At 41.3% G+C, this 24,356-nt stretch overlaps 1 protein-coding gene across 2 annotated transcripts in view; it reads left to right on the plus strand.

The window, feature by feature from the left end:
- The first annotated feature begins 4,300 nt into the window (after positions 1-4,300).
- The window catches only part of LOC126198752 (GRIP and coiled-coil domain-containing protein 1), a 139,761-nt gene continuing 119,705 nt past the window's right edge, over positions 4,301-24,356 (plus strand). Inside the window, exons 1-3 of one of the 2 annotated variants that reach the window (XM_049935307.1) lie at positions 4,301-4,429; positions 4,555-4,803; positions 4,934-5,091. In XM_049935307.1, the coding sequence (XP_049791264.1) occupies positions 4,719-4,803; positions 4,934-5,091 (243 nt within the window). In that variant the 5' untranslated portion in view covers positions 4,301-4,429; positions 4,555-4,718. The other variant, XM_049935306.1, reaches the window with a different exon arrangement.

Consider the following 24,356-nt stretch of genomic DNA (forward strand, 5'->3'; position numbering starts at 1 on the left):
ATATATTCCAGAATTATTTTTTCAATTAACTTGCTAAAAACGGAAGTTAAAGCAAGTTGTTTATCACCTTTTTTGTAAAGAGATTTAACAATCGCTAATTTTAGTATGTCAGGGAACACTCCTTCTTTTAAGGCACTATTTATTAGATACACCAAAGGATATGGTAGATTATTTCTGCACTGTTTAAGTAAAAATGGAGAAATTTCATCCCAGCCAGCATATTTTTGTTTTTAAATTCTCTGATAAGCTGCAAAATATCCTCGATTTCAAGTTCATGCAGTTGATTAGGTTCAGCATTGTCCTCAGCAGGACCAGGGTGTATACATGGACAAGGAAAAAAAATTCCCGGATTTTTCCCGGATTTCTCGGTTGAAAATACGCTTTCTCCCGGGTGAAAATATATTTTTCCCCTTGTTATGTGAGAGTATACTTTTCCTCGCCACTGTAAAACTTATCAGTCTTTTGAATGTTTGTGGTTTTATACGCTAACGTAGAATTTCCCGGCACTATAGAAAACGAAACCCAGGGGGGGAAAACACATTTTGGAAAGATCTGTGATGTGCAGCAGCAACATGTACACTACACATTTTTGTGTTACGAAGATATAAATTCGAATTCCACCAAACACCGCATGTTACTTTCCAAGGCATTGAAATCGAGATTGCTACGCGCTTTTGTAAGCCAGTCATAGTTCATGTCATGTGATCTCGCCAGCTGATGACACATAGGACACGTGATGTAGTTAACCAATACAAGATCACTCTTAGTAGCGCGAACACACAAAGAAGAAAAGTTGATGGTTTAAATTAATATACATAGTGTTTCTACAAGAAAAACAGAGGTTTCACATACATCATAGTCTGGAAGATTAATAAGCTGCAAGAGAAGCTAAGTTTCCACATATAAGGTTGATCTTTTTTGCACGTGTTACACTTTAAGATACATCACACAAAAGTGCCAGTAAAATTTTTAATAACGACGTAAATGTCTGTTGTTCTGGGCTCGAAATTCTTCTAGATGGTCGTCCTCAAAGAGTTGATTTTTAATTGAGAGTCAAACGCCCTGTGATTTAAGAAATTCATCCTACATTCTCGCATATAGTTCATCTTGTGTAAAAGGAAATTTACCTTGAAAGTAACGCGTTCCAAACCACCACGCGCAATGTTTTACCATGACCTGTTAGAAAGTGATTCGTTTCAGCAGTTACCAGAGAGCGCCAGATAACAGGTGCCACCGCTCTTGCGCAGCTACGATGACACAGGAAGATCTTGTACTATGTCACAAAAGAAACAAGACATCAAAAGTAGTTCAAATGGCTCTGAGCACTATGGAACTTAACTTATGAGGTCATCAGTCCCCTACAACTTAGAACTACTTAAACCTAACTAACCTAAGGACATCACACACATCCATGCCCAAGGCAGGATTCGAACCTGCGACCGTAGCTGTCACGTGGTTCCAGACTAGCGCCTAGAACCGCACGGCCGGGGTGGCAACAAGACATCAGAGGACCCTTCAAGTTCATCGCAATTTCTTGGACCATACTAAAATGCATAATTGGGCTTAAAGCACACATTCGTATGTCCAGATTCGGATGTAAATTTTCTTGAGTACCAGTACTGTATTTTCTCATGTTTGGTTCTTTATTATGGTATAATACCATGCGAGCTAGAAGATGGAAAACGTGCACTTGAAATGCAGCAAACAGTTGAAACTATCCAACAGTGTGAAATTAAACACTTAGTTTGAAATAAATTGACTGCCTCAGCGCAAAAGATTAATAAAAGCCAAATCTCTTCAGCAAAGCGACAAAAATAACTTCATTGTTCTGCAAGGTGATTAATGCTTGACTGTCAGCAAGGTGGAAATAAAACATGAAAATAATAACATATTTTGTTAGTCTTCCGTTATTATGCAAACGTATTTTAATTCATCTGATAGCTTCCGGCCACAGAAATCCGTTTTGTTATCATTTGATGTGAGAGTAATAAACGAAGAGGAAACAGCAAAATCACTAAACGTAAACACAGTTCACGTGGAGGCGACCCACCTCCCCACTACAATTCAGACTGCTCTGTGCATTAGCCCCAGGTGTACGATATTTCCGAACCGGGGCAATACTAGATAGTGGCGCCCAGCCACACATCCGTAGCGAAGCGGGAGAAGGTTCTCACCCATACGCGACTCAACCGCGCACGAACGAGAGCCCGCCCGCAACTGCTCAAACGAATCTAATGTCAACAGCTGTCACGTCACGCTCATCGGAGGCAATTTGTCGTTATGAATCATTGCATAGTCTTTCTAAAGCCTTTGACACACTTTACTGTTGGCAAACGCTTGTATGAGCACCTTGTTTTGATGTTGTATATGGCGGATTTCCTTTGCGACTTAAGTTTTATTTTTGTTTTTTTCTTCCTCTTGTTAACGTTTTGTTGCTGCAGTATTATCCTGCAGACGGGTATACAGTAATATCCTTTGTTGGAGTAATGGTTCTTACCAGTCAGTCTCAAAAATTTAACTGAAAACTAAAACAATGAAACATTCCCGGAATTCTAAAAAATTCCCGGGTTTTTCCCGGTTTTCTCCCGGATGAAAAAATTCCCGGGTTTTTCCCGGATCTCCCGGTTCTCCTGGGTCGTATACACCCTGAAGACTTCCGACAGGTACTTTATCTGTGGTACAAAAGTCAGATTCTAAGATATCTATGAAATAGTCATTAAAATGTTACTGATCACCTGTGGATTGGTGACATCAATATTGTTATTAGATATCTGTATGTTGATGTTACCTCATTGTTTTGTTTTATTGTCTCTTATTTCATTTACTATTGACCAGCAGGTCTTGGAGATACGATTTGAGTTTTGTATTTTTCAGCCTTCAATCTTTTGACTTGCTTGCGAAACTGGTATTTATATTGTTCATATTTATACCTAAGCTCATTGTTTTTGGTCTCTCTTTGTATAAAATACATTTCTTCCATTTTTTTCTTTCAGTTCTTTGGAAGAATTATCAAATTCCATGCGTCTTTGCTGTCTTGCCTTATTCTTATTAATATTTATCTTTCTGATAGGAATAGTATTGTTTAGATGAAAAAATAATTTATCTAGAATAGATTTATTTTATATTCATAAATTTTCTTTGGTTTTCTACAAGGATCACCCTTTAGCACTAATAGTTGGCCTAGATGGTCAGAGATGTGACCATTTACAACAGCACCTGTGGCAATATTTTCACAGTTAGTAATAACATGGTCTATAGAGCTTTACTAGTTGGAGTTTTCTAGAGGATATGTCTCCCAACAGAATGCATGGTCTATAGAGCTTTACTAGTTGGAGTTTTCTAGAGGATATGTCTCCCAACAGAATGGATACAGTCTTTGAAGCGTTTGCTTTCTTGGGAATCTTGTAACGCGTTGACATTAATATCCCCTAATAATATAACATTTATATGTTCTTGCTTCTTATTAATTTACATAATACTGTATCAAGGGAATTAAGAAATAATTCAAAATTTCCATTTGGAGATCTATACAATGCTAAGATAAAGTATAAAACAGACAAGAATTATAACTTAATTGCTACAAGTTCACAGTGCAAAAGAAACAGAGTATCGTGATATGTCACAAATTAAGGTTTCACATATTCAAATTTTTTTCAATATTGTTTATTTGTTGTTTCTGATACATTGAGCAAAGTCACCCGTAGAATGTAAATGTGTTTCCTTTCATGAGTTTTAGTGACATTATGTCTGATGGATATATACCCTGCCACTATTGAAATGATTGGAAAAAATGAATAATTACGTGACCAACCTGTGCCGTTATTAGTCTGTAATGAATGAAATCCTATAAATTCGAGTAACTTTGTGTAATTTTATTTGTTCACTGATGATTTTTCACTCGTGATGTAGATTATTTATTTTCGAGATATTTATATTCTTTCAGTGAGAAAAATTTTTAGTAGTCGGCTATTAATCGATTTGTTCGACGTTATACAGCCCGCCAATATCTGCCTCTGAAGAGTCTGACATGTACACACTTTCAATGAGAATATTGTTTAGTAGTAAGCTAGAACCACTTTGTTCAGTGTTTATTTTACCCGCCAATTACTGCCTCTGATGTCTGCCGAGTGCCGTGAATGTTAAATGCTTTGTACTCGCAGTAGAAACACTCGGAGTTGTGGGGAAGTGTTTCGTGCTGTCCCTGTTAAACCACAGTCTAACTGTGGTTAAACGGTAGACCATATATACTATAAACGTGTCCCAGAATGCAGTGTCTTGGACAAGAAAATAATGTAGTTAACCACTGTGCGTCTAGACCATAGACCTACTAAAAATAACGGTCTAGAATTAGCAGCAATATTAATTTAGAATTGTGTGAAATAACTTTCACTCACTGCTTAACGTCTTTGCAATTTTAAAACTCTCTGAGGTGGGCGTTCTTTCAGAATATTGTTTGTTGTGTTTACAATGTGGAATACAGTTGTGTGAGGACTGTAATATGTCATCCAATGTTACCTTCTTTGAATTAGTACAATTTGTATCAATATATTCCAGGAGCGGAAAAGTCTTAGAACTTTGTCATAGCAATTATAGTAGTTATTTGTACTGCTAGCAATTCGATGACATTGCCACATGTCAAAATGGCTCATTTGTCACTTTCGCTGCCGTGTGTCAACTATAGTACAGCATAATACAACGGCCAGGAGCACAATAACACCATGGATCGCATGGGAAAAAAAGATTTAGTGAGCATTGTGGAGAAACAAAAGCAACAGATAGCAAGATATGAGACTAAATTAAGAGGTATGTGACACGAAGGCCTACAGGAGAGATGAAATTATGCTTGAGACAATATTCTGATATTTTATAACGGGAAAACCTCAGACTAAGCAGTGCATAAATAAAACACTTTGTAACACTATTTCTTTTGCAGACCTTGTTATTGCATATAAGGGGCTGTCAAAAGAAAAGGAGGCCCTGGAAGCCAGTCTCAAAGCAATTAGTGGGTCAAAGTCATCAACTCATCCTCCAACTGACGAAAATTTCATACCTGAGAAAGATGATGCCAGTACATCTGGTGCATCAGAGAAGGTAAGATACCTTAACTTTCTTACCAGTGAGGGGTGTCCAGAAAACTGCCCAGAATTTTTTTTTTTATAACTTCATTCAATTTTTCCATGTCGAATACCTGCACTGTGTTTAGAATTTGATATGTATGAGTTAAAACTCCAAGCATCTATGAAAGTAGAGTGACATGCAATTCTCTGCACTTTATCACCAACCTTCTCTAAGGTGTTGTTGCACTAGCTCATTACAAGACATTATGTAAAATATTAAGATTCAGCCTTCTAAGCAACTGAATTGTGAGAAAAAGATGGTTACATAAGGTAACAAATATAGTATGTAATGTAGTGAAGCAGGAGACTGGTAGAACCACAGATAGTAAGCAGATGGCATTAGGAGTGAGACATTGCTAGTAGATGTGTGCAGTGATCCAAAACTTTTGAACAAGCTGTTAATCACTGTTACAGTTATTACAGTTAGTAGATACTGACATGGAATATTAGACGAACAATTGCAAATAACTTCATTAATTTGAATATGAACCTCTCCATACCAGGAGAAGTACTGTGTACTATAAAAACTTTAAAATCAGAATTCTAGTGGTTGTGATAAAATATCAGAAAAGTTAATTAAAATGTGTTCATTTGAATTTAGTGTTTATCTGTGTAACCAGACATTTGTTGCTGGAACATTTCCCCACTGGCTGAAACATGCTGAAGTTAAACATCCATATAAGAAAGAGGATTTCACAAAAATTTTAGATGAAGTCCTTGGTTAAAGTCACATAGCAGATCATCCTTGCATTTTGCATCGTGTATCTTCAGTATATGTGCATAATATGCACCAAAATACTCATTGGAGACTTGTTCATTCTCTAATATATGTTTAATTTTATTTTTTAGATGTGCATTGATTCACCCACTCCACAAAAAGGGCGATAAGACAGACCCTAATAACTAAAGAGGTATCTCATTATTTCTGGTCACCTACAAAATTCTCTCCAAGGTGTTACTCAACAGACTCGAACCACAAGCTGATACAAAGATAAGGGAATGCCAAGTAGACTTCAGAAAAGGGAGGTTCTGTATTGAACAATTGCTCCTGAAGGTCAAACGGACAAACAATGCTGTAGTCACATGTATGGATTTTTAAGAAGTCCTAGGACTCCATAGACAGGCAGATTCTCTTTGATACATTAGAAGAATATAGAATAGAGAGAAAAACTGGGACACTCATTCAACAGACACGTAGGGACACTAAGCCAAAAATAAAATTTATGGGAGAAATCTCAGACCCATTCGAGAGACCCCTGGGGACAGACAAGGTGATAGTCTCTCATCATTTTTATTCAACATTGTCTTGGACAAAATCATCAAACAATAGGATGCAAAAGTGAAAGGAATACAGTGAGGAAGAATGTGTGTAAACAAGATGATCATAAAATGCCAGGAATTTGCAAGTGACCTGGCAGTACCCAGCAACAAAAGACAAGCAGCACAGGAATATTTGCATGAAATCTCTGTGAAAACAGGTCTACAAATATCATATCATAAGCCATAATACATGGACAGAAAGAATGACCACCACCAAGCCATGTACACAAAATACTGAAAGATTAACAGAGTGGAAAAATTCAAATATTTTGGGGAGTATATACAAAAAGGAGGATCAGACAAGGCATCCAACAGAACAGAGAAAACCAGAAGCACTTCGTGCTTCAGAAATGACCACAACTGGAACATCAGGCATCCCAAGACAGAAAAAAATAGAAGATAAAATCATCAGAAAAGTTTTAGAGCGGTTCACAGAGATGGTATATGTATTAAGAGACCAACCAAGGAATTATATGAAAACACAGACATGAACAGAAAATGCCAGCTAATATTCCATGGACACATATATGGAATTAACAACAACAGACTCATAAAGAGGATTTTTTGTGTAATAAACAGTTCAATTTAAAAAAAAAATGCAGTCAAGAAATAAAGACCTAAAGAAATAAGGAATCTGTATTGAAATAATAAATGAAAGAGAGAAATTATGAACACAAAATTTAAAGTAAAAGAAAGGAATAAAAAGGCAAAATGTGGACAGAACAAAGGAAAAAAATAACACAACGAAAGAATGAAGAGGTTTTGGGAAGAAAAGGAGGAGGAAACAAATGAATAATCATGTAACATTAAAGTTAGTCACTGTCCTGGAGGCAAGAATGTGTAATATGAATAATAGTATATAAAGTAGCATAGGATTAGGTGGCAAGGGGAGGGCAGGAAGTTGGCCATGGCCATAAATCAGAAGAAACATTCTAACATTCACCTTCGCAGCTTGGGAAAACCCAGGATGCTGGGTGGGCTACAAACACTGCTCCTCCTAAATTCCAGTCCAGTGCATTAACACTGCCTTAACTATCTTTTTTTTGTTTTAGAAAGTAAATCACAGGTACCTAGTCTGCAGAATATCGTGTATAAGATGAAAAATATACTTAGGCATATGAACAGCTGCCAACACTATATCCATCATAACTTTTCTTCCATCTGATTCACCAGAGAAAACCAAAAACCAATAGTAGAAACATTTTTGTGCAAAGAGACACAGAGAATAGGTGGTGCATTTGATAACAGATGAAAAAATACTCAACAGTAAATGAGGATCTAGTATTTATGCAAGCATAACATATTCACTTGTGCTGTAAGTAATCTCCTCAACAAGAAATGTTTTAACTCTGCACTAAAATCTGTTTCTTTACTAGACCTATTTATGTATGTTGGAATTATATTATAAAGAGTAACACCAAAGTGGTTCACATGTGTCTGACTATGAGTTGAATTATCACTGTTGCAGTCACTATAGTTTGCATGTCTTAAAGTTCAGCTCTTGTAATCAACACACATTTTTATATGTATGGGGGGGGGGGGGGGGTACTGCAAGCACACACAACTTCTTAAATAGGGGCTTTCAGTTAACCTCTATAGAGCTATGTGACATGATTCAGACAGCCCTTGTCTGTCACGTAAAAATTCCATTTGTCTGTTAATTTTAAACCGAAAACTGTTCCATAAACTCCAAGGGACTGAAAGTAATAAAAGTAAGCCATTCTATCGCATTGTGCATTTACCTAATAATTTTAGTTTTTGTGATGAAAAATGTATTAAATATGGTAAAATGCATTTAATTATGGCGTGAATGTAAACATTGGGCTATGTTACTGGTCACTCTTTTACTGTTGCCTTTATATAACATTCACATTCAACAAAGTTGTCAACTTTCCATCTGATGTAGACCTTAGGCTATGCTGTAGCTCAGCCTGTCGCCACAACCAAGATTTGGAGGGTGGGGGATGGGAGAGGGGAGGGTCCAATATCACACTAACCATGTGTTATAAAAGCAAATTTTTAAGCATGTGGCTACAAATGATATATTGTCAAAGTTACAGTTTGAATTTCTTAAAGGTTCCAGTAGTGAGAAGGATATTTACAAGCTCTGTTTTATTCTTTACATTTTCTTTGTATGCAACAAGAATGTACTTCATTATTAGACAAATTATGGGCTACTGGTATATTCTGTGATTTGTCACAGGCATTTCAATGTGTAAATCATATCCCTTGAAGTGAACTAGCATACTATGGAGTAGCAGGAAATACTGCAAAATGTTTCAAATTGTACCGGTATCTCTGACAGGAAACAGTCTCAATGGGAAAAAGTCTGTATTGAACCACCAGCCATTATCCAACTGGGACCTGTTTACATGTGGCGCTCTTGAAGATTCTATCGCAGAGCTTTTAATTTTTGTGTGTGGTAACGATCTTTCATCAATAATATTACCAAATCCCAAGTTTATTTTGTTTGCAGATGGTACAAACATTGCAGTAAATAGTGCATCAAGCATAGTTTGGAGAATATTTGTTAATGAAATTTTTGTAGTCATTATTAAATGGTTCACAGATATTTCTTGGTCACTAAGCTTCAAAAAGACAAACCATATGCAGTTCAGAAAATGCAACAGAGATTCCCCTCTCCACACTTGGCCCATGCATTCGTGTAAAATTTGATGACAAGCAGTTAGCGGAGGGTGACTGTGTTAAGTTATTGGGTTAACATTCAATTAGGAGAAGCATGCCATAGAACTGCTAAGATACCTAAATGAATCTTTATTTGCAATGCTGATATTGTGAAACATAGGTGATACAAAAGTAAGAAAACTATCATACTTGGTATACATTAAAGTTCAGGGAGAAGAAAGAAAAACTTCAAAGTTTTCTGATAACATTGTAATTCTGTCAGAGACAGCAAAGGACTTAGAAGAGCTGTGGAATTGAATGGACAGTGTCTTGAAAGGAGGATGTAAGAGGACCAACAACAAAAGCAAAACATGGATAATGGAATTAGGTGACGCTGAGGGAATTAGATTCGAAAACAAGATGCTTAAAAGTAGATGAGTTTTGTTATTTGGGCAGCAAAATAACTATTGATGGCCAGAGTAGAGAGTCGCATTGTCAGAGTAGAGTGTCGCATTGCTTCTGCATAATTTTACATTGATTGTATCAATACCCATTTGTATTGTGATATATTGTGAAATTCCGAACATTCGCGAGTGCCATGGTAAATTAGACTGTCTTTTGAAATTTTAGAGAATGACAGGGCTATCCTCATTCAGAACAATCATTCTCTAATTTCATTGTACAATCACACTGTTTTCATAAGTTACCGCTATGAATGTTTTGGATAAGTAATTTATTTCATAGCAAATCAGAGAATGATTGTTCTGAATGAGGATAGCCCTGTCATTCTCTAAAATTTCAAAAGACAGTCTAATTTACCATGGCACTCGCGAATGTTCGGAATTTCACAATATATCACAATACAAATGGGTATTGATACAATCAATGAAAAATTATGCAGAAGCAATGCGACAGTTCAGCCAAAGAATGCATCACCTCTGACTTTCATTGTATACCAGAGCAAATAAATGTGTGTTTTTGAGAATTTTCAGAAGCTGCCATTGTCCTTTGCATAATACAAGCAGTTTGTAGAAAATCAGCATTTGTGATTTGGATACTGTACAGATTTTCTAGCTAACATGTTGTGTTACATCTAGTTTTTCCCTTGAAGAGGGAATCATAAATTAACTCTACTTTTGAGTTTGCTAACAACTAATTAACATCAAAATGTTTTAAGATACTAGGAATTTGTACCACAGGTTTTTGTGTTGCCTTAATAGGAACTTCATTTTGTTTATCTGCTTCAATTCTTATAGGGAATTAGCAACTTTTTATCTCAACAGGTTAAAAGATAATCAGTCAGCTTAAGTTAAGGTTATTTGTTCACTGCCATATAATACGTTGCACCAGCAAAGTTGCAGACCCACTGCGAATGCTGTTCTCAAACACAGAATGAGTTGGTTGACATTCATAAGCAGCTGGAAATCACCCTGGCTACTGTCAGTTGGCAACGCCTGTGAATCAGTGTGTTGGGAGAGCTCCGGAAAGTCGTGTACCTGTGATACATGTACCAGAGGTAACTCAGGTACTACTCTCTCCTGTGGAACCGGTCTCCTCTGCAGAAAGTACAATACCTGTCATTACCCGTCCACTTGACTGTGAGTGGCGTATCAATGGTAGATCGAAGCATCCTGTACAGGGTGGATGGAGACCAGGGAAGAGTCAGCGTGTTGCACTGATCCTCCTAACCAATAAGGTGCTGTCTTTCACTGAAATTGAAACTGACCCAGTGGGACTCACTTCACATGTTTTGGGGAAACACGTGTTGTCCGGTGTCAGGAAAAGGCAAATGCAAAAGGGTATGGGGTCTATTAATTGAAGGCATTCAAACATGCGGCGAATGATTATAGCCTTTAGAGAAATAACAGCAAGGGACAGGAAAGGACACCAGGAGCTTTTAGTGTGTATGCCTGGGGGCCTCATTCATCATGTTGTTGATGCTATTCTGGCAGCCATTGAGGAAATAGCGTGCAACCAACTACAGATTGTGGCACATGTTGGAACAAATTATGCATGTCTGGGCTCCGAGGTCATTGTTGGGTCATTCCAATGACTGGCAGAGGTTAAGATGATCAGCCTTGCTCACAAGGTTTCAACAAAGCTCACAATTTGCAGCATTGTTCACAGAATTAATTGTGGTTCTGAGTTGTGTGGAAGGACTGAACCAGAGACTTTGAAGGTTCTGTGACAAGCTAGTCTGCGACTTCCTGGACTAGCGCCATGGGGTTGAGAAATGTAGGGTCCCCCTAAATAGGTCAGGTGTGCACCACACATCAGAGGCTGCCCCCACAGGGGGCTCGCCGCTCTTTGGTGGTTCGTACTGGGCTACTACAGGACCCCAGTCCTTGCAATATCTTTTCCCTTCTGTGCTGAATGTCTATTCTCTTGTTATTCTTTTTTCCCCTCACTTGCGGAATGTAACTCGAGTGCTTCCTCTGCTTCACCATTCGAGACTCCTCTTTTTCTTCTTCCTCCCTGTGTGCTCCTGAAGGCTGGTCCATGCATCTTGACACATACAAGTGACTGGGTAACAGGTAATTCCCAGCCCTGGGTCGACAGGTAGGGTTTGCATGTACCCCCTAGTACAGCCCAGGCCCGGGGAGGGGTGATTGCCTGAGCTGCTACCTTCTCAAATTTCTGATTGGCCCTTCTGTCAGGGCTTCAGGAGGTGTGAACAATCACCTAAGGCAGGTGCACCCCTTTGTGAAGGGGGGCCCCAGTTGGAAGGAGCGCACCATCGGAGATGGTGGCAATCATGGGCAATTTTCTCGCAATGAGGCAATCATCATCTTTGCAGCCCATGTTTACCAAACACAAATGGAACGAAGTTCCCGATTCAAAGACCCTCCCAACTGCACCACAGTTCCTTGTGGTTTCATGTACTGAAGACGGTCAGTCCTTTGCAATGGTAAATCAGTTTCTAATTCAGAAAGGTGTTGATGCAATTCCTGGCTCTGTGAGAAAAGCCCTGTGAAATCGTGCTCTCATTTCCGCACTGGCACTTTACTTTTTTAGACTACTTCTGATTCTCGAGCACAACAACGGCTTACTGCTTTCCTTCACCATGACTATCATATTCATGTCAAAGCCCATAGAACTCTGAAGTCTTCCCGTGGTGCTATTTACCCTAGGCTCCTCGACGGTCTGACTGAAGCCAAAATCCCAACGCACCTCTCTGATCGGAGTGTCATCCATCGGGTGATGAAAAAGGTAGGTGCCTCCTTAGTGCCCATGTGCTCTCTTTTTCTCACCTTTGATTGAGTGGTGCTTTCATCCAAGATCAAAGCAGGGTATGATGTTATCACAGTCTGACCATACATTCCGAACCCAATGCGCTTCTTCCAGTGTCATCATTTCAACGACACTCGAATGTCTTCTAGATATCCAGCAAAATGTGTAACCTGTGGTAGGGATGTGCACAAGGACGATTGTCCGCCTGCTTCTCCCCACTGTATCAACTGCAATGGCAACCATGCCGCTGCCTCTTGAGATTGTTCCATGTACCTCAATGAGCGGGCTGTCCAGGAGATCTGGGTAAAGGAAAAAGTGCCTTAACTGGTCACTCGCAAGTTATCGGCTAGTCGCAAACCCTGCGTTCTACCGTCAGGCACTCACAATATTGTTCTTGCTACATCTCACTCCATGTAGAACATGGCCATGCAGACATGTAACATCAGATTCAGCACTGAGGTTGTGAAATCGCCCAGTGTTATGGTAGCATTGCCATCTGCTCATCCAGCTATGCATCAAACCATCAACCTCTTGCCTCAGAGGTGAAGTCACCAGCTACACAACTGGCACACTGGAAAACACAGAAGTAATACTCCCGTGAAGACCTCCTACGTTTCCTCCACCCAACTAACACCTGAGTCTTCCTCTGCTAACCGGAAAGGCTTGAAGAAGTCAAACTAAAGAGAACAGTTTTTCCCTTCACTGACTGGAAGATCCTCTTCGACTGTGTCGCCTCATGATACCATCACCTGGCCGACCTACATATCACCGGTGCATACCACTAACCATTTTTCTGTGCTAGACTCCACAGACTGCCAGCAGAAGAAAGCTGACACTTCCATAGACATCATGGAGCAGAATCATCCTGCCTCCATGCCCTGTAGCGGTGAGTCTTCGCAGGCTGGCACTCAGCAACCACCAAGGCGACACCCCTTCATTTTTTCCTGGTCATGAGTTTCCTCCAATGGAACATTCACAGCCTTAGATCCAGCAGAGAGGATTTATGGCTGGTGTTAGACTCGGGCAGCATCCACCATCTGCTTGTTCTCTGCCTTCAGGAAACAAAATTGCTTCCTCACGATGGCATTGATCTTTCGCATTTCTTCTCGGTCCATTTTGACCTCCTCCCTGAGGTTGGCATTCCATCTCATTGGGGAGTCATGCTGCTCATATGGGATGATATTCATAGCCAACCCATCTCTCTGCCTTCAAGTTGTTGTAGTTTGCCTTTTCCTTCTTCATTTGATCTTTTCACATCCTTCCTTGACTGTTCACGTCCCTCCGTCATTTGATGTCACCATGACAGACTTCCTCCAGCTTATTGGGTAGCTGCCTCACCCTTTTCTGTTGCTTGGTGACTTTAATGCGCATTATACCCTTTGGGGTTCTCCCAGAACCTGTCGGAGAGATGTCCTCTTGGCTGGCCTTCTTAATCAACTTAAGGTGTTCTGCCTTAACACAGGAGCACCTTTGTTTTCAGACTCCTCGCACACCTGTTGTCATCAGCTGCAGAACGTTCCATTCCTTACACTTCCTCTTTACAACGCCATGTCCCTTTGGTGGACTGAGACGTGCTGTGACGCAATTCGCGTGCGGAGATGTGCTCTCTGTCTTTTTAACCATGATCCTATTTTGGCAAACTGCATTCATTATAAAGAGGTGCGTGCACAGTGTTGTCACGTTCTTCGGGATAGCAAAAACACTAGCTGGATTTCATTCACGAGTTCTTTAACAGTTCCACTCCCTCTTCTGTCGCGTGGGCCAACCCTCGATGGCTCTCTGGGACCAAGATCCATTCACCAATTTCTGGCCTGACATTAGCAGACGGTGTCATTGTGCATTCTATTGCTATCTCTAACACCTTGGCTCACCATTTTGCAGAGATTTCAAGCTCCTCCCACTGTCACGCTGCGTTCCTCCACCAGAAATGAGTAGAGGCAGATCGGGTGATACCCTTCTCTTCTCAGAATCGTGAATGCTATAATGTCGCCTTTACTTTGAGGAAGCTAGATCATTCTCTCACTTCATCCCGATCCTCCGCCCCAGGGCCAGAAGCTATTCACATTCAGATGTTGCAGCTCCTTTCTCTTGCGGGCAAGCAGTTTCTGCTTGATACGTACAACCGCATCTGGGCAGAGGACATGTTTCCCATATGCTGGCTTGAAGACACTAAGCCTGGTGAGGACAAACATCTTCCTTCCAGCTACTGCCCCATTTCTGTCACCAGCTGTGTTTGCAAGGTGATGGGACGTATGATTCATGCCCGACTGTTATGGTGGCTCGAGTCTCACAATTTACTAATCACTGCACAATGTGGATTTGAATCCCTTTACCAGTTCTATGTTGGACACAGTTTCTTCAGGTCTAGTTGTCCCAAAAATTCTGTCTCTCTTGCTCTCCAATGTGAAGACTTGGTGTGATAGTTTCTTCACTCTCATAACAGATCCTACATTTAGGGTCTTCTTCCATTATACCCATTGTATGTAGGTCTGTTTTGAAATTGCTGTGGTCAGTCATCAGTCCAACCATGAATTCAGTATCTTTCCTGTTCAAGCCCAGGATTATAGAGCTTCTTTTAAAACACGGCTTTGGCATCATTACCTTACCATGTTTTTGTTTATAGACCATGGTCCAGTATTCTATGTGCTGTCTTCTAAGCCAGTTCCGTAGTTGTAGTCTGATCATAGCCTTGGTGATTATCTGGCAGCTTCCGGTTGAATGAATCGAGTCTTTGCCCCCATCCTGGCCTATCTGTCAGCTAGTTCCTTGCCACTGATCCCTGGGTGGCCAGGGACCCACACTAGGTATCCTATTGCTTCCCCCTAGCTCCACCAGAGCCCTGTGACAGTCTGTAACAATCTTAGATCTTGTTGCAGGAGTTGCCAATTATTTCAGGGCTGCCTGGCTGTCTGAATAGATGTAGATGCTATGGTCCTTATAGCACCTACACATATGCTCCTCCACACACGCCCTGATTGCAGTAATTTCAGCTTGGAATACCGAGGCCAGTTTTCCTAGAGAGATGATGCACTCCAGTCTTGGCTGAATGCCGTACACCCCGGCCCCAGTGCGTTGAAGCAGTTGGGAGTTGTTATATAGTCGGCCGGCATTTCCCCGGCCATTCCTATATTTACCTTACTCACTATTTTAGTGTGTGATTCTGGATATCCCAGTGAGGTCAAGTTTTTACCAGGTTTGAGTCTGTATGCACCAGCTGCTGCCGTCATCTTGACCCAAAGGTGTAGTGGAGGCACATCCAACATGGCTTCCATCCCAGTGGTTGGTGTGCTGCTAATTCCATCTGTTATGGCTAAGAGCCTCTGTACCCCAGAAAGCTCCTTAGCTGCACCCTGTTGTTCTACCTTCTTCCACTACACTACGGCCCCATAGGAGATCCTAGGTCTAACCACAGTGGTGCATATCCAGTGCATACCTCTGGGGCTTAGGCCCCAGTTTTAGCCACAAGCCCTTCTGGTACTCACTGGAGTGCCTTTTGCCTTGGGGCAGATGCTCTTAATGTGTGGGGTCCATGTTAGTTTCTCATCTAGATATTTGACTGTCCCTTCACAGGTAGAGTTTCATCGAAAAGCTTTAGATTCCAACTTGAATGTTCGATACGCTTCTTCGTGAATGTTTCCACAACATTCTTCTTAGGATTAACCCTGAGATCCTGTTTGATGGACCAGTCTTGCACAATGTCCAAGAATTCCCAACTGTGTCAGTAAATTTGCCAAGTGTTACTATGACAAGGTCATCTGCGTGTCCTTGGCAGAAGCATTGTCTAGAATTCAGTTCCTCAATGAGTTTGTTCACCACTAGATCCCACAATAAAGGGGACAAAACTTCTCCTTGTGGACAACTTCTAGTGGTATTAATTACCATCTTTTCATTCATCATGGTAGCCTCTACCTTCCTTCCACTAAGTGTGGCCCTTGTCCACTACATATAGTGGTCCTAGATCATCCACGTTGGTATGTGTGTTGGTTTGAATGTAGAGGAGCCCTAGTTAGCCTCTCTCCCCAACATGTACATTAACCACTTTTTCCAACGTTGTAAGAATGGAGGAGGACAGACTGATTGGTTTCATATCCATAGCCTTGGTATAATCAATTTTCCCTGGTTTGGAATAAAGACAACCTTCAACCCCTCCAGGCATTGGGAATGATTCCTGCTGCTAGTATAACCCTGAATAATCTGCATAGGACTCTGAGATTCTCTCCTGCCTGTTGCAGGAGAGCTGGAAAGGTTCCATCTGGGCCATGTGACTTGAACGGTTGGAATGATTCCACCACCCATTGGATTTTACTGAAGTTGACACTCTCCTTGGCCATTCCCAGTCCTCTCTTTGAATGCCTGAGAACCAGTGTCTCCCAGGAATCACATTCTTGTGTATGTTACCCGCCAGAGCATATTGAAGAAAGTGAGATTTGAGGAACAGTTCCAGCATCTAATGTGCTGTCTTTGTATATTCCCCATCCTCCTTCCTCAACGTACCTCCTGGATTAGTTGGTACTCTATTGATGATTTTGTGAAGTCTTGCTTGAGCAGCTGTGCCCTCCACTTCCTCACAGAATTCCTTCCAGGATGCCTTCTTTGATTATCTAATTGCAAGGTTGTAGTTGACAAGAGCCTCACTATATTTTGCCCACTGTCCTTTACATCTCGAGAGGTTAAACAGTCTTCGTACCTGTTTTCTTTGCATTTCCAAGTTAGTGTTCTACCAAGACATACTCTTATTTGTGCACTTCGTGGTGATTGAGCAGTTGTCCTGGTATGAGGTCACTTTCGCTTTTGCTATTTCCTCAAACTCTACTGGATTCCTTATCGAGGTTTTAATTTCTGATAAGTCTAAATCAAGGTCCCTCCTATATGTCTCCCAGTCCGTTTTCCTGTGATTATTATAGGCCGTGGTCTGTCCGATTCCCATTTCAACCATGAATTTAATATGCATATGGTCCAATGAGGATGGCTCTTAAGCCACATGCCGTTGTTTGACATAGCTGCCCATCACCATGGAACCAAAGGTTATGTCAATTACTTCTTCCCCTCTACTCACCTCTACTGTTGGTGTCCTTGCTGCCCCACACTAGGCTGTGGGCATTGGCATCACATCCAACCACCAGGTGGTTGCCTTGCTGATGGCAAGCATCTGTCAGTCTCCTCACCTCCAAGGGAGGAGGAGAGCTGTCTTCGTGAGGAAGGTATGCTGAGACCAAAACAATTTTCCTCGTGATATCTTCTTCACGTTGCTGCATCCTGATGGTCACCAGGTCCCTGGAGTAGAAATCCATCATTGGCATGAAAGAAATTCCATGTCTCACATAGATGCATGTTCTGGAGTTTCTTGGATTTCTAGCATAAGTCAGCTTACCTCCAGTGCCACCGAGGCCGATACACCCCCTTTATATAAGTAAGGTTCTTGCATCACGGCCACGTCAACTTGCTGTCTCCTCAGGAGATGACTCAGGGCAGCAGTGGCCCCTTTACTGTGTTGCAGATTAATCTGTAGCACCTCAAGTCTCCGTCTTGCTGTCATAATTGCCTTTGAGGTCTTTGATTATCCTGACGGCAACCTGCGAGAACCCTAAAAACAATTTCAGGTCTTGCTCTCGCATCGCCTTCAGGGACTTCTTTATGACCCCCCACCACCAAGGTTTGTCCTTCCGGTACAGCCTTCTGGGTGATTATCCTCCAATCCTCTGTCGAGACTTTTGGGTTCTGAACCACTATCTTCTCGAACAGAGTTTTTGGAGAGACATCTTTAAGGATCTATGGTACCCATGTCGATACCTTTGTGATCTTAAGCAGCTCAGCTGCGGTCCTGACCAGCAGCTTCGTATCCTCCCACAGGGACATCATGGGCACTTTGTCCTTGAGCCATTACACTTTATTCACCCCCTCGCAGACAAAAATGAGGGCACTGCGATCTAGATAGACCCTCCTGAAATTGTGTCCTGGACCAGTGTCCCCCCTCCCCCCCTCCACCCAATCTTATCAAAGAGGGCCATCTGTACGAGCTGCTCCTGCTGCGAGGTCGAGGTGATGTCTACCAGTGGATAGCGTTCCTGGATAATTGCCATCTTAAAAACTGAGACTGCAGTACTGTAGGTCTGTCTCCCTATTTCCTGCCCCAACTTTTTCTGGGCTTGCTTATCCTGAGAGGAGGGAGTCTTAGATTCCTCCCTTTTCCTCTTGATACCTGTCTTTGACTTTGTGGTGGTCTGTGTATCCCCTTCAACCTGAGACAGCTTTTTCTTAGGCTCAAGCCCTTTTAATTCCCTCCACATTTGTTTTGGAAGCCATTCTTTTCCTTGCTTTTGTTTCTGTTCCCTTGAGAAGTTTCCTCCTCTGGGCCTCAGACAAGGCTTTAATCTTGTGATCTGGTCAAACTTGTCAGTTATAGTTCCCACTTCTTGCTCAGGTCTGATTCAGTAGTGGGAATGCATTCCATCGGTCCTGACCCTGGTGTTTGGGTGTCTTGAGGTCTCAGTTTGCCCCTCTGTTTGTTTTAATTTATTTTTGCCAGTCCTGTCCATCTTGGCCCCATGAGATTTGGGGATCTACTCAGCCCAGACCACGGAAACCCCACGCGGGGTAAGGCTATTTACTCAGCGAGGTCACCCGGTATCCCTAAGGCTCCCTTTGCAACACATCTTCCCATGTGCCATACACCCCTTGGCATGGATCGCATCACACCTTGGTTTGGGGAAGGCAATTGGTTAAGGACCAGGTGTGGATAAGGAAGACGTTGTGGTACACTCTTAGTCTGATCCATCGGCTAAGGTCTTTCCGGCAGTGGATCCTGTATCTTTGGCATAGCCCTCAGCTTCAAGCGGATAGGCATGCCTCTCCACCAACACGGACAGTGCTTTGTCAAGGTGGTGTCCCCCGGAGAGGCGGAATTCCCAGACTGTGGCCTTGTTTTTCAATCTCCACCTGGTGGAGGACTGGTATCTTCCATACTCTCTACACGTGGGGCTTCTTTGGCCACCTGCCCCATTTAATACTCTTCAGGAATTTTCAAAAGAGCACGTTTTCAAAGTACATGTGGGTTCTGCCTTGTCGGACACCTGTATCCAGGAAAATGGTGTGCTTCAGGGTTCTATCTTGAGTGTCATCCTCCTTTGCTATCACCATTAACCCTATAATGGCCTGTCTCTCGCCAGGCATCTCCGGCTCCCTATTCATTGATGATTTTGCCATGTATTGCAGTTCGCCACAGAATTGTCCCATTGAGCGGCATATTCAGTGATGTCTTGATCGTCTTTACTCATGCAGCACTGACAGTGGCTTTTGTTTTGCCACTGACAAAATTGTTTGTATGCATTTCTGGTGGCGCAATTGGTTTCTTCCACTGTCTTTACATCTTAGGCCTGTTGCTCTTCTGTTTGTTGAAACTATGAAATTCCTGGGGCTCATTTTCGATAGGAAACTTTCTTGGTCCTCCCATGTGTATTACTTACCTGGCAGCCTGCTGTATGCAGTCCCTCAATGTCCCACGTGTCCTCAGTGGTGCTTCCTGGGGTGCAGACCAAACTACCCTCGGTTTGTACCAGTCCCTTTTCTGGTCCAAACTAAACTATGGGTGTTTCATTTATGCATCTGCATGTCCGTCCCTCTTACGCCATCTCAGTACTATCCACCATTGTGGCATCCTTTTGGCCACTGGCACCTTTTACATAGCCTGGTTGAGAGTCTGTACGCAGATGCTGCCTTCAAAGTTTCTGTGTGCTGCACACCATCCATCTGTTAGCGCAAGGGGTCCAGGAAATCTGTCACTTGCTCACCCTTAATGGAGCCACTCTGATATTTATGTGGGTTCCTGGTCATGTCGGTCTGACAGGAAACGAGACTGCTGCTCCTGCTGCCAAGGCTGCAGTCTTCGTACCTCAGTCCGCTAGTTCTTACATTCCCTCTGATGATCTCTGTGTTGCCATCTGTCTGCAGGTGGTATCACCTTGGCATCACCAGTGGTCTTCACTTCATGGGAACAAGCTTCGTGCTATTAAGCCTATCCCAGTGGCTTGGATGACCTTATCTCGGTCCTCTCGCTGCGAGGATATCATTTTAACTAGGCTGCGTATTGGGCACTGTGTTTGTTAAGTGGTGCTCCCCCACCACTTTGTGCATGTTGCATCCAACTTTTAACTGTCGGCCATTTTCTGATGGAATGCCCTTGTTTTATCTGCTTACATTTCCGTTTTTGTTTCCTATCTGAGTTACCAGCCATTTTAGACAACAATGTGCTGACTGTTGACCCCGTTTTACTTTTTATCCATCTTAGCAATATGATGAAGGCCGTTTAAGTTTTTGCTCTGGACCGCCATTTCTTTATGGCATATTTCACAGACCTTTCTCCACATCCCTTTTCATAGCTGTGTTCTCTTTTGTTGATTAGTATTGACATGTAGTTGTTTTTAACTCTCTTTGTCTTCATGTTGTACAGTTTTGAATGGGGGGCTCCATACGGTTCCCAAGTTGTGCAGCGACCGTAAACCATAAAATTACCAAATGAGCAGCAACCAGTCGCAAGATCATGTTTTCTTTATTTACTTTTGCAAATCGATTTCAACTGATTAACAGCCATCATCGGTGCTTTCAACATGTCCCTGAGTAATAACACTGTCTTAAACAGACGTCAACTTTATGTTTGATGTCTGTTTAAGACAGTGTTATCACTCAGGGTCACATTGAAAGCACCAATGATGGCTGTTAATCAGTTGAAATCGATTTGCAAAAGTAAATAAAGAAAACATGATCTTGCAACTGGTTGCTGCTCATTTGATGATTGTACAGTTTTGACATGGGCGCATATGACTCTAGTTCTTTCGGTGCCCTAAAAACAAAATTAATTAAAAAAAAAAAAAAAAAATCTGAGGCTGCTACTCGAGTAGCTGACTGCGTGTGAGGTGCACACTTTTTTTTTTTTCTTTTTAGATTGGGCAACTCTCCATCCAATCCAGATAACAGTAGCTGTAGGAAATCCACAAGTAACAATGTAAGATTGAAAGAAATTCCACCCCCAGGTGCAAGAGGCTGAAGTGCTCATGAAAAGCAGTGTAGCTCACATACTGAACACTGGTTGAAACCTGAAATTGATAGCAGTGAGATTTTTGGGGAAAATTTGAGTGTGTATCAAAAGGACAGGCAAATGGGAAATGGAGGTGGTGTATTTGTTGCAGTAGACAAGAAATTCAAATCCACAGAGGCAGAAACGGTTCGGGCAAGACTAAGTATAAGGGGTGCGCATAAAATGATAATTGGACCCTTCTATTGCCCACCAGACTCATCTCCTGATGTAACCGAAAACTTTACAGAAAACCTCAGCTCACTTGTAGGTAAGATCCCCATTCATATCATGTAATCACCAATGAAGGCTTTAATCATCCAACAATTAATTGGGAAAATTACCATTTTGTTAGTGGTGGGCATGATGAGACATGGTGTGAAACTTTACTGAATGCCTTCTTTGAAAACTGCCTATGATAGGTAGTTAGGAACCCCTCATGATGGAAATACATTAGATCTAATGGCAGCAAATAGACACCTGACCTGTTTGAGGATGTTCACATTGAAATTGGTAACAGGGACCATCACATGGTTGTGGCAACAATTGTTACCAAAGTACAAAGGACAACCAAAAGAAGTAGAAAGATACATATCTTCAATAAACTAGATAAAAAATCAGTAGTGTCATATCTCAATGAGCAACTTGAAACTTTCACCATGGGGCAGAAGCATGTAGAGGAACTCTGACTCAAGTTTAAGAGAACAGTTGACCATGCACTAGATAGATATGAACGCAGTAGAACAATTTTTAAGGGGAGGGAAACTCTTCTGTATACAATCACTGTAAAGAAACTTCTAAAAAAAAAAAAACAGATTACTGCATAGTAAGAGTAAAACAAAGCGTAGGGCTATAGATAGAGAGATGTTGAGTGAAACTGCATTTAGCTGTCAAGAGAGCAATGCATGATGCCTTTAATGACTACCATAGCAGAATATTGTCAAGTGCTCTTTCTCAGGGCCCAATGATATTCTCGTCTTATGTAAAGGCTTTTAGTGACACCGAAGTTAGTATCCAGACCCTAGTGAATGAGATGAACTCAAATTGAGGGTAGCAAAGTAGAAGCTGGAATCTTAACTCCATTTTCAAATGTTCTTTTGGAAAGGAAAACCGAGAATTGCTCCAATGTAATCCTCATATCAGTAAAAAGATGAATGAAGTAAGTATTAGTGTCAGTGGTGTTGAGAAACAGCTGAAATCATTAAAACTGAACAAAGCTCCAGGCCCCGATGGAATTCCTGTCAGATTCTACACTATTTGCAGCTGAGTTAGCCCCTCTTCCATGTATAATCTACTGTAGATCTCTTGAACAGAAAACTGTGCAAAGTTTTTGGAAAAAGCCACAGGTCACATCTGTCTACAAGAAGGGTAGTAGAAGTTATCCGAAAAAGTACCGTCCAATATCCCTGATATCGATTTGTTGTAGAATCTTAGAACATATTCTGAGTTCAAACACAATGAGGTCTCTTGAACAAAATGACCCCCTCAGTGTCAACTAGCATGGATTTCGAAGACATCGATCATGTGAAACCCAACTCACACTTTTCTCACATGACATACTGAAAGCTTGAATCAAGGTAACTAGGCAGAGGCAATATTTCTTGATTTCCAAAAAGCATTTGACTCAGTACTGCACCAGGGCACAGCATATTATCTTGAATGGAGAGTCATTGTCAGATGTAGAAGTAACTTTGGATGTACCCCAGAGAAGTGTGTTGGGACCCTTGCTGCTCATGTTGTATATTAATGACATTGCAGACAATATTAACAGTAAAATCAGGCTTTTTGCAGTTGATGAAGTTATCTATAATGAAGTACCATCTGAAATAAGCTGCATAAATATGCATTCAGATCTAGATAACATTTCAACATGGTGCAGAGATTGGCAACTTGCTCTAAATGTTCAGAAGTATAACATTTTGCACTTCACAAAACGAAAAAAACGTAGTATCCTATGGCTATAGTATCACTAAGTCACTGTTGGAATTGGCCAACTCATGCAAATACCTGTCTGTAACACTTTGTAGGGATATGAAATGGAGTGATCACATAGGTTTAGTCGTGAGAAAAGCAGGTGGTAGACATCAGTTGATTGGTAGAATACTGGGGAAATGGAAAATCAGTCTACAAAGGAGATTACTTACAAATCTCTTCTGCGACTGGTTCCAGAATATTGCTCAAGTGTGTGGGAACCATACCAGACAGGACTAACAGTGAATATTGAACATTACGCAGAGAAGGACAACACAAAATAATAACAGGTTTGTTTAATCTGTTGGAGAGTGTCTCAGAGATACTGAAAGAACTGAACTGAAAGACTCCTGAAGGTAGGCATAAACTATTCCGAGAAGATCTGTTAACAAAGTTTAAGGAACTATCTTTAAAATATTCCTCTAGGAATATATTACAACCCCCTGTGTATTGCTCGTATGGGGATCATGAGGATAAGATTAGAATAATTACTGCACCCGCAGAGGCATTCAAACAATCATTCTTTCATGCTCCATGCTTGAATGGTTTAGGAAGAAATGTTAATAACTGGTACAATCGTATGTACCCTCTGCCATGCACCTCATAGTGGTTTGTAGAGTGTAGATGCAGACTGGCAATAGCAAGAAAATAATTTCTGAAGATGAGAAATTTGTTAACATCGAATATAGATTTAAGTATTAGAAAGTCTTCAGAAATTATTTGTGTGGAATGTAGCCATGTATGGAAATAAGATGTGGATGAGGAACAGCTTAGGCAAAAAGAGAATAGAAGCTTTGGAAATGTGGTGCTACAGAAGAATGAAGAAGATTAGATAAATAGACCATACAAACATGAGGAGGAACTAAATAGAATTGTAGAGAGAAGAAATTTTGTGGCTCAAGCTGACTGGAAGAAGGAATCTGTTCGTAGGGCACATTCTATGGCATCAACTTAGTGTTCCAGGGAAATATTGGGGGGGGGGGGGGAGTAAAATTGTGGAGAGAGACCAAGAGATGAACAGAGTA

This window comes from Schistocerca nitens, chromosome 8, assembly GCF_023898315.1.
Source record: "Schistocerca nitens isolate TAMUIC-IGC-003100 chromosome 8, iqSchNite1.1, whole genome shotgun sequence".
Taxonomy (NCBI): domain Eukaryota; kingdom Metazoa; phylum Arthropoda; class Insecta; order Orthoptera; family Acrididae; genus Schistocerca; species Schistocerca nitens.